The 12,238-nt window shown below is 36.3% G+C and overlaps 1 protein-coding gene across 1 annotated transcript in view; it reads left to right on the forward strand.

The window, feature by feature from the left end:
- The window catches only part of LOC120624524, a 31,191-nt gene that overhangs the window by 17,698 nt on the left and 1,255 nt on the right, over positions 1-12,238 (forward strand). The window contains exons 2-4 of the mRNA XM_039891122.1: positions 3,816-3,901; positions 4,833-5,324; positions 10,646-10,866. Of these exons, the coding sequence (XP_039747056.1) occupies positions 3,816-3,901; positions 4,833-5,324; positions 10,646-10,866 (799 nt within the window). The remainder of the gene's footprint in view (positions 1-3,815; positions 3,902-4,832; positions 5,325-10,645; positions 10,867-12,238) is intronic.

Consider the following 12,238-nt stretch of genomic DNA (forward strand, 5'->3'; position numbering starts at 1 on the left):
TCTAAAGGCAGCCTTAGTTCCGCATATTAAAAGCCATAACTCTCGCATAAAATTATGGTCGACTGTCTAAGCCAGTCATTCCCAAAGTCGTGTAGGTATATCGGCCCCATACGGCTAGCATAGGTAAGATACTAAAAGATCCTCTGATAATATCCACTGAAACGGGATAAAATTTACCTTACCTGCCAAACCATGGCAACGGGAAAAAGGAGGAGTTTACCGCTGATTGACATTACACTTATTATTATTTGGATACTATTTTTACCCGTGCGCCCAAGCTCGAAGAGTGGATACAGAAGTGGAGCAGATAAGAACATAGTCCATGCTAGTCGTCCAGTAAAAAAAAATGTAGGTGCAAGAGAACTAAAGAGCCTCGTTTAGATGCCATTTTGGCCTGTTGTTCAGTAGTTATGTTTGACGGTGAAGAATTTCGTATTGCACTGTGTGCGAGGGATTTTTTGTTGTCCGTCAGGAGCTCCATCTATTTCTGGAGTCTGGAGATCGTGAGCGAGGTAATTAATGCCAATAGCGTTTACTGGACCATAAAATACTTTAAAAACCAATTTGTGTTGCATTGATTATGCAACAGAAGTTACACATAGTTATGTTCATTCCTAATATTTTATTTATTGTGGCCTTAATGTGTTAGAGTAGCGGACGAAAGGTGGTATAGTAAATAATACAGAACTGATACGCGTAACGCGAACGAAGTTACGGGGAACCGCTAGTCCCTTTCCGTGCCAGTACCTATCATACATACCGTACCCTGTAGTGAAGTGATGAAGATGATGATCATAAATGCAAGAGTGTCTGTTTGTTTATTTTTTCTTTGTTTGTTTGTTTCCTTTATTCGACTCAGCTAGTGCACCAATCTTGATGGAATTTGACCTATATAAAGCCGTGCATCCTATAGATGGAAATAGGATATTGTATATATCATACATATGGTATTAAGTCGGAAAAAGCGCCAGCTCTATAACCTCTGTTACCAATTAATTTTGCCGAAATTTTGCATACAGCAGCATTTTGCATATTGCAGCTTGCATCCTGTAGATGACGTAGGATACTTTTTATCATAGTTAAGGAAACGGTAAAAATAACAGGGAACTAGGTCGCAACAGCAGTGTCGGACCAAATAGTCTTACTACACTTTTTTCGGTTTAGATCCCATCCGCACGAAGAGGAATTCTTATTAGGCACAGCGTTAGGTCTATCCAAAAAAATGCGCACGTGGAGTACCTACGGGCCAAAGAAGTTTGGGGACTCCGGGGCGAAACTCCGGCGCGCTTGTCGTAATGAGTGTTCGTGAGAGAGGGCTCAGGGCGTCAGGGCCATTGGTCAGAGCGCTTGAAAGAAGCGTGTCCTGCGGCCTGTAGCCTTAGTACAAAATTTGTTCGCACGCAATCGAGGAGTCTTTTCGAGTATGGAAACACTTGAGCTTTGGTGTAAAATGGATCTTATTTGCATGCATTCAAGCTCAAATTTTGCTTGCAATTCTGTAGGTCCGGCTTTTGACAGAACGATTGTAAAACAAAAATCAGAAGTAGCAGATTTTCGACTTTTAAACGAGTGACAATAGGTCGATTATACTTTGACGATACAGAGTTTGATGTGGGAAAATGAATCCTCGATTGCGAGCCAGCAAATCTTGCACTAAAGCTACTGCGTGCGTACGAGTATAGCCCCGTGAGAATATACCAAGATACCTCCAAGCGGTTAATGGGCGAACCGTATTAAGTAATATGGCTTCATACATTTTTATGAAAAGCTGTCGAACCGAAAGTTTTTTTGTGTATTATGTATTTTTTGAAGTGCAAACTTCTGTAGGCACGTTGAGCGCTTTTATGGTAAACAAAAATCATATAACTCGCGTCATCGTCACTGAACGCTGTCCATGACCTATATGTTTACTATACTGCGATTATGTACATTTAGTTTTCACTCTTACCCAATAACGGCCCCGCATTTTTTTTTATTGAATCCACTACAAGATAGCCCTCGACTGCAATCCCACCAATTCTACTATTAGTAAGGGACGATGCCGTCCAGGATGGTAAAGGATTTACCATTTTTTTTGAATTACCAGTTATATGGAACCCTTAATCGGTTTCTACGCGCATCGTACCGGAACGCTGAATCGCTTAGCGGCACGACTGTCTGTAGGGTGGTAACTCGCCACGGCCGAAGCTTCAAGACAAAATCTGGACCTAGAATTGCACTTATATAGGCCGAAATGGCATTGTCCTGACTCGTACTTGTATGAATACATCAACAGAGCTAGTTTTCTTTTTAAAAAAATACCAATGAATGTATCAATAGCAAGTTTTCTTAAAGATATTAAAAAAAAAATTACCAATGAATAGACATTGGTTAGATTAACAGGGTCAGTTTTGCATCATCGAGGAAAAATAAGTCACCGTTTTATTTGATTAGGAGCTTCGAGCTCGTTGTTGTTCGTACGCTTTTACTTTCGGAGGCTCTATCGTGGCTTATCCGCTGCCTAGTCGCCAGCGTGCCAGTCAGTGGCGCGAACTTGTACTGTCCAGACACAGTTTCACGTGCTTTATTTTATTTAACTAAAAAATTTTTAATATAATTTTCTTCCGGTAAAGTGACGCAACAAACTAAGTAATAGTGTTTCTGTGGAGGAATATTATGCAGATAATTTTAGAGGTATTTCATTGTTTTACTAGGCTTAAAAAATTATATATACTTATACAAGAATAACTATGTACATCATAATGTAATTAAAATATTGACGAATAAGAACAACTTAGGTTTTATTAAAAGACATATTATTACACAGTCCAAACGTAGACTTTTTGGCATAGTATAGTAAATTTTTTCTTACTTTTCTTAAAGCGGTCTAAGTCTAGTCTTTTTGTCACTATTTAGGATAAAGTAAACTTTCAAATTGTTAAGAAAATAATAAAAACACAATAACATTTAATAGTGTTTCTTTTTATTTATATCGCACTTGTTATTCTATAGGTATTTTTAAAACGTAAAAAGTAATTAAAAGTTTGCTTATATTACAAAGAATGGAGTTTACAGCACATGGGTACAAATGTACAATAATACTTATCTAAGCATTCAAAAATAATAATTTTTCTTTGTTAGTAATAAGAAGAAAATATTTATTAGCCTAAAAATAACGTGCTAAAAATAGACGTTCATAAAAAACGTCCTAACATAAATGTGAAAATGTAGGGGTCTGTGGGTTTTTCATGGCTCAAGTAGCTTAGCGATTATTCCGGTAGAGTATTTAAGCCATTGGACTGAGTTAGATTACATCCACATCGTTCGAAAACGGCTAGACAGATTATGACGATTTTTAGTATAACGGTAGCTGAAAGGATGAATATTTAAAATATTTCTGTTTTATTTAACACCTGAATCCCTGAAATTTGGAAAGTTTGCACCCTAGACTACCCTTTTAATCTGAATTATTACAATGGAAAATCATTAATGATTGAGTCTTACAACAGACAGTATTTCAGGCAGTCTTGAAGACTGCCAGAGGAAGACAGGTATCCTATGTCTTAACATCCACATTAATATTATAAATGTCTGTTTATTATCGATGTTGATATGATCCTGATGAAATATGGTATACATGTAGCTTTCATCCTGGAGATGGAAATAGAAAATTAATTATCCCGGAAAAGCTATTTGTAGAAGTTGCCCACGAAATTAAAAAAAAATAGCACTTGTTACCTACGCATGACTTTACCACAAAACTTCCCTCTTAGTGAAGTAGTAGTACATACGCTACATTGTCCGTGAGCAATCTGACGTGAAGTGTTCTATTACAGGAATCACATTCAAAGATTTGCCGCCACCATATCGGGAAAATGAAGTGGAAGCAATTCAGCGAGAGAACTTCCAGCAGCAGATTCCGGTACGTTACATATTCGATAAAAATAAATGTGAGAACTGTTTGCGGGCTGACAAACAGTTATCTCCAATTGTATACGAATTCGATCGTATTACGAAGGTCATTATTGAAGAGGGCGTTTAGTCACTTTAAAATATTTTTTTTTCATTTTGGATCGTATTACGAAGGTACATTGTTGAAGAGTGCTTTTGGTCACTTTAAGATGCATGTATATATATTTTTTAATTTAATGTTTAAGTTATGAAACTGCGTATGTAAATAGTGTTATGGTAATACTACGTCGGTACTTATAATGCTATGATCCGATTATATTAGAAAAAAAATCTTTTTTAAGTTAAAACTTATTTAGGTTTGATTGAAAAAAATCATGGAACTCGGGTCATCGTAATCGAACGCTTCCAAGAGCTATATATTTAGGTGTACTGTGTAATTTAATATGTCTACTTTTTGGTGAATAAAAAGCTTGAAACTCGTGACATCGGTATCGCATGCTTCCCATGAGCTATACATATGCATATTGTGTAGGTATACAACTTGCAACGGAATTACGAAATACTGTTGAAGGGTGCATAAGAGTATTTCAACAGAAATAACCCAGTAAATATATTAAATCAAAAGAAGCATATTTATTCTTCTATACAAACTAATTGAAAATTCTTTACTTATGACAACCCTATTGATGATAAAAGACCGACACGTGCATAGTAGCTATGCTACGTGATGCGTACCGAATAAAGTGTCCCCGAAGACTGCCGCACATATTTATTTAATTTACATTTAGTTAATTTTACATAACGCAGAATTAATATAAATCGAAAAATAATAATTTTAAATAAACATTAACGCTAATCTAGATACGAATCGAATTGAGAACCTTCGTTTTTGAAATCATTTCAAATGAAGGTAATAATGTAGTTCGAAAATTAATTTCCAGGACCCGCCATCATGCGACGCTCTAGACTTGCTGGCAAATTGCAAAATAACGAGCGAACCTAACGACTCCGACACCCAGTCTGAGGTCGAATACGCGGAAATCGAAGATATGGGTGTGTGGCATTCCACGCCATTATCACACAGACACAAGTCCAAAATATCCCTAACATGGGTATTGAAAGAGAACACAGACAAAGCTGATAGGAAAAAGGAGGAGAAAATAAAAGCTTTTTCTTACGATAAGCCTGTTTCCAAATGCTTTGATAACAAATATGTTGCCAAAGATAGAGTGGCTGGCCGTAATGAATATTATCATAATCTAAGGTTTAAGAGCGCTTGCGAAGTCTTCGCGAACCACCAGGACTCTTGTTCGGACTCTAGCGTCGGGACTGAGGAGTTTGTGAGAAGGAAACACAGACACAGACATCGGAGAAGAAAAAGGAACAGCAAATTCGGATACGACATTAGAGATTTGGACACATTTCTAACCGAGGTAGAGTTACAATTTCATTAAAAGCTAATAATAGTAAATATTTATTATTTATTTGAACATCTTTATTGCGTAGTAAAGGAAAAGTTAAAAATATACTTTAAAAAAAAAGGTCTAAAGGTTTAAGGTCGCCTTTTGCGACTTTTTTAAAGTCCATCTAGTCCCAAAGTCAGCGTAGCTTGTGTTATGGGTACTAAGATCATTAATTAATATTTTAATGAATAATATACATATAAACACAGACACTGAAAAACATTCATGTTCATCACACACAAAAAATCCAGTTGTGGTAATAGAAACCACGGCCTACTCAGAAAGCAGGGTCGCTGCCCACTGCGCCAGTCGGCCGTCAAAATTCAAGTTATTGATGATGGAACGAAATTTCCTGTAAGTGACGTTATATCCCAATCCCTCGTCCGTCATAGGTCATATTTTTATGAAAACCTTTGAAATACCTACTCTACAGAACAAAAAATGACAGTGGGATATCTTTTTTCTTTTAAATATGTTCGGAGTTGCTGAATATATCTCCGAATGAAACATACTCATAGAATAACATTCATTTAATATAAATAAATAAATATAAATGATAGATGACTGATGAATATTTTTTATGAATTATACATAAATACTTAGAAAGAATAATACATATTAACACCCAGACACTGAAAAACATTCATGCTCATCACACAAACATTTACACCCAAAATTTGAAGATTTTTTTGAGAGTAACATATATAATCAGATACGGCATTTTCCACTCGTACTTTTATAAATCGCATCCTTTTACTCTTCAATTATGATAACATTACTGAATACCATCTGCCATCTGAAGATTTTCTTCATCTATGTGGCTATTTTAATAGCCCATCACTCGATACACGTTTTCCCTTTCATATGTGAGAGACATTTATAGCTTAGTTCTACTGCGGGTTGCCGGGCTTCAAAGATTGACATGTTATTGATAACCATTGCTAGTTAGAATTAATATTATACCGTAACCGGGTACATGACTGATATTGAAGCATAAATCCATTCCACTTTAGTAGCTTTTTTCGAACAGAAGGTTAGTTATTTTACCTCTAATGTTCTAAACGTTTACCATAAAATGGGAAAATATGAAAAGTTTGTGAGCTAGCAACATTCACCTGGTGTGAAGTGAGACGTGCGCGGTGCTTTTTCACTATATTTGGACACAATGCACTGCAGGCAATAATAGCTGAACGAGGGTTATGTATGTTCTTATTTCTGTGGTTACCATAAAATATTGTAGGTTTTTAAAAGTTAGCTTAGAGTAGAAGCTAGTTTGACGATCTCCGCAACGGTGAGCGCTGTGAATTTAAGTGTGTAATTTATAATTTCTTAATTTTCTCTGGTCGATGTCGCGTAGAAACCGATTAGGGGTATGACTACCACACTCCCTAACAGGTTAGCCTGCTACCATCTTAGACTGCATAATCACTTACCACCAGGTTGTGATTGCAGTCAAAGGCTATCTAGTAGAAAGGAAAAAAATGTAAGTAGCTCAAGTGGAAATCCGATAAATCAAGTTATTTCTACTACGCGAGCATTTTGGCTAAGTCGCTATGGTTCCATTATCAATATTAATTAATTTATTTAACTTTTAAAGTATTGCTGTAATATGGTATTGTACAGAATATGTTGGACGTTCTTTTTTATGTTACCAAAAAAAATTGTTTTGTATAATCATATCTACTCAAAACCAAAACCCGAGTCCGCTTCCCTTTTGCTATATAAATAGAAGGAAGACAGGTAGGTAGCAATTAGCACGTTACGATCTCATGCCCTTTCGCATTATGCAATTTTACCGTTCAGTGCCGGGTTAATTGGTCAAGATTAAAAAATTCCCGAGAAGATATTATACGCTTAAGAGAAAATAATTAAAAGGGCATTGTGGTTTTAACTTAACAGTTCATCATTCCGAGGCGACGTCACGATATTATTCGAGCCTCGCTTGAGATGATAAAGTAATTATGGTTAATAACGAACGTTCCCCATACCAACAGTATTTTAAAGTTTGTATGTATTCGAGTATATGCAAACGTGATAATCTTAGAAATTTTAAGTCGGTATTTAGGTACGATTTGAAAAAAATATTTTTGCGTTTAAGTATCTAATACTTAAACTTTTTTCTTTTATTTCCCTACAAGTTAGCCTACTACAAGTTAGTTAGTAAGTGAAGATGCAGTCTAAGATGAGTGAAGATGCAGTCTAAGTGAAGATTGGCTTAACCTGTTAGGGAGTGTGGTAGTCATACCCCTAATCGTTTTCTATGCGACATCGACCCGTTACATACATACTAAATCGTTAGCGGCACGTATATGTCGGTAGGGTGGTAACTAGCCACGGCCAAAGCTTCCACCCGACAAAACTATATCGATTGGGTAAAGTTTATCTTGGTTTAATGTTCAAAACAATAAAAAATTCAACACGTCTAAAGGCCTGAGGCAAAGCATATATTTTAATATTTTAGTATTTTAATATAATTGACGGCCGAGTGGCGCAGTGTGTTAATATTTTCGCCGTGGATTTAGTTAATTTTGTGTTAACTAGTTTGTGTTTAAAAAAAAACAAAAGAGTTACGTTACAAAGTTTAAATTTAATCGTGACTACGTTCGCTGTAAGTGAACCTTTCCGGTCACGATGTTGAAATTGATTGTAAACTGCAAAATTGGTGCAAAATTGGAATACTCATAAATTGTTGGACGAGCAACGTCATTTACAAAAATGTTTAATGGTGCAATATTACGGAGCCCGCTTTTCGGGACTTACCGATTATCCCTGCAATTTTAAACCGCGCTATAGGATTACGTAACGGACATTCGAAACATTTTTACCACATTTTCACTTAGTCCGATCAGATAATAAAGTTCAAGTAAAACTTGAATTAAATATAATTTCGTAATTTATTATTTTAAAGGGTCAAAATTTTACACTCAAAATGTAATTATTTCTGACCCATCCTTGGCAAGTTTTTAGTTTTTGATTGAAACATATATTGTTGCCAATTCTGTTGTCATTTCGTTTTGTTCAAAGATTTTGAACCAGGCGAAACGACTATAGAATTGCCAATTCTCAGGCAAAAATATTAGGTCTAAAATTTACCATTTAGAACAGTAATATTTTTAGAGGTCGTCAAAAAAGTTTACTACGAGTATGTTTGTAAATATGGGCCCAAGGCAGCCCGAAATAGCAGTCTACGCCAGTCCCACAATAAATTGAATGCTTTCACGTGGCTAAAATATCGGATCAGATTATGTGTAAACGCTCCTAATCTCTTAGTCGAACAAAGCCCATACATCAATGCTTCGTTAAACGTCCGAGATTGCACCAGCACGTTTTGTGAAAGCAATATGATATTTGGAAAATAATACCAAACAAATATCCACGATTTGTCTCTGACCTTTGCCATGCGATAAGTTGACAAAGTGAAATGTTTGAATGATGGCTGATTGGAATTTAAATAAGTGCTTTGTTTAGTCGAGAGTTATTTAATGCCAGAATCAGATGGTAGATCTCAATAAATAAATTTAAAAATCGAATTGTTCCCGTGCAATTTCGAAATAACTGCTTCGTTTTAACCCACGGACGGGCACTGACGTAATTTTAGTAAGTCAGTGCCCACGACACAAAATAATACGTGCGTGCGTGCGTGCTTGCGTGTGTGTATGTGTGTGTGTGCGTACGTGCGTGCGTGCGTGCATGCGTGGGTGTGTGCGTGTGTTTGCGAGGCAGTGACACACAGTCACTAAATGTATAATGGTGTTAACTATTATGTAGGTTTAAGTATGTTGAAATTTTGCCTTTTCTCTCAGCAAACGAGATATCCTGCCTCAGGTTTATTCAATGACTGATAATTATCCAGGATTACATAACTGCTTCTACAGCTGTTAATTTGATTAACTTTGTTTAAACACTTGCTATTAATTAAATACAGGTTTACTACCTGCAATCATTAATTCGACATAGCCTACCTACGGGTATCATGCCTCCATCAACAAGCCCTCTACTTTTCAGAATAGTTATATTTATGCCCGTTTTCATTAACGACGAACAACGCAATGCATAAATAAAGTACGCTTAATCTAAATAAATAACGCCTAATCTAAATAAATGTAAGGGAAATTCCTAGGGATATATTTGATCTATATTGACCAATAGTTATCATCATTATGATTCGATTAAGGCGATTCCTTGGTTTATTGAAAACAGGCATTAGGGAGCTTTGAAATTAATGGTCTTAAGACTCTAAGCTGTGGTAACCGTTCTATGTGCTATATTGTATCTAATCAGTCCAATCATGTGATAATAAGTCCATTGTTTAAGGACCACCAACTCGTATAAAGCAGCGTGGTGGATTTTTGCTCTTCTTATCTTCTTAAATATTAAGAGAGGAGGCCTGTGTCCTGTGTCCGGTGACGGGGAATACGAGCTGTTAAGATAGCTCTATTTTTTATTATTATTATAATTGACGGCCCAAGATTCGAATTTATTATAGTCTCATTTAGAATGCACACAAATATCCTGCTATTATAAATATAATATGAAATTTATTAAAATAAAAGCCTATAAATGACTTTTGTTGTTACAAATTTGTTATTTAAGTTTAGGTGAAACCTATATAATCCATCCTGTAGAAGTTACTTGTGGAATTAATAATTTTAAAAATACAAAAATAGTGAAACCCTGAAATACCTAAATAACTAAATTGATTGGTTTTCACTTTGATTAGACCTAGCACTTTTTTCAGACTCATAATTTTAGTTTAGTTTTGAGATTTTGGTTCAACAGAATAGGCATTGTTTACCTACATCGTTCCTTATCTATTCTTATATTAATATATAAAGCTGAAGAGTTTGTTTTTTTGTTTGTTTGTAAGTTAGAATACTTGAACGCGATTGATTGCTGACGAATTCTTTCAGTGTTGGATAGCCTATTTATCGAGGCAGGCTAGCTTAGACCAATATAAGCAAAGCAGCAATAAATAATATTTCAAAATCGGGTTTTTTTTACTTTTGAGACCTTCCACTGCGTGCGCTACGTAAACGGTTAAAGTTTCGGTAAAAGCGTGTATCAAAAAGTTGTTCGCCTTTAGATGCTCGCGGCGAATTCGCGAAGGACCGCTAGTTAGATATATAAGCATGGTGGTAATATTAGAGTAAGCAGTTGATTATCAGTTCTGCGAACTAAATATAAAAGTATTAATAAATATATTTTTTTATATTAATATACAACATTTTGGAGCTCATTGATCCTTTTATTTCTTATTCCAAATTAACTAAGTATCACTTTCTTGATTCCAGGCCACAATAGACCACCCGGGCAACATTCCGGTAGTGATAGCGTTCCCCACCACGCTGTATCAGACGCAGAAAGACCTGCAACGCGAGCTGACTTTGCCTCTGGGCACGGTACTGAACGCGGTGTTCAAAAACCAGCAGTGGCTGTACGCGCAAACACCGCATGGTGATGAAGGCTACGTGCTTTATAGCGCATGCTTGCCTTTGGGAATATTGCCTAGTAGGTGAGAACAATTATATTTGCTTAGTAGATTCGACAATTGAGTTGTCGGCCGATTGGCGTAATGGCAAGTGACGCTGCTTTGTGAGTCCAAAGCCGTGGATTCGGTTCCCACAACTTGAAAATGTTTGTGTGATGAACCTAAATGTTTTTTAGGGTCTGTGTGTTTATCTGTATATTATTAGTATTCATGTGTTAAATTCAAATTCAAAATTCATTTATTTAAAGTAGGCCTAGTTTAATAAGCACCTTTGAAAAGTCAAGTCAGTCTGTTTGCAGTTACTCTACCACCGGTTAGGAAGGTAGATTGCACCGAGAAGAGCCGGCAAAGAAACTCAGCAGGTTGCTATTTTCCAACATCATTTTTTATTTTAACAATCTGTAGAAAATTTCTGTTTTGTGAGAGTTGAGAGCGGAGTGGCCTGCTTTCAAGCAGCCTTGTCATCAATGCTGGCCTTAACGCCTCTCCCAACGGAAGGCTTTGCCCTTAATCACCACGCTGGGCAGACGGGTTGGTAATCGCAGTAGACGGTAGTAGTGGCACAGAGTACGCGTTATATTCCCTTAGTCGCCTCATACGACACCCGCGGGAAGAGCAGGGTTGGTGACAACTGCATTCTAATCTGCCGTCACCACACTGCTATTATTTATGTATACCTATTACCTACCTATCCCTATCCCTATCCCTACTAATATTATAAATGTCAATGTAAGTTTGTTTGTTACGCTTTCACACAAAAACTACTTAAGCGATCCTCATGAAACTTTGTACACATATTCTTGGAAGTGATAGAAGTAATATAGGATACTTTTTATCCCAACATTAAGCTCGGTTCCTTTGGGAGGGGGGGAGGAGTGTTTGACGATTTTACATATAACTCCGACAAATTATAACCGATTTAAATCATTATTTTTTACTATTTAGTTTGCAAATATGTGTTTAGTTTTGCCCAAACTGTGGTTGGAGATAGAGGACAGAACTCCTCAGCGGACAGCAGCAAACCCCTCATTTAAGGCTTAGCGATACTGAATACTTTAATGTTTTTAGATCTAAAACTAAATTTAATGTCACATCAAAAAACAAAATCAAAAGCAGACGAAGTCGCGGGCAACAGCTAGTTATTTATAAATTACGTATGAGCTCGACTTTACTTTCGGGGGGCCGAGTTCGAATCTCAGCACGCACCTCTAAATTTCCAAATAAAATAAATAATAAATTAATATACTTCGACAATAGACACATCGCCATCTAGCCCCAAAGTAAGCGCAGCTTGTGTTATGGGTACTAACAGGACCGATGAATATTTTTATGAATAATAAACACTACTTATAATACACAGATAAACACACAGACACTGAAAAATATTCATGTTCAT

This window comes from Pararge aegeria, chromosome 6, assembly GCF_905163445.1.
Source record: "Pararge aegeria chromosome 6, ilParAegt1.1, whole genome shotgun sequence".
Classification (NCBI taxonomy): domain Eukaryota; kingdom Metazoa; phylum Arthropoda; class Insecta; order Lepidoptera; family Nymphalidae; genus Pararge; species Pararge aegeria.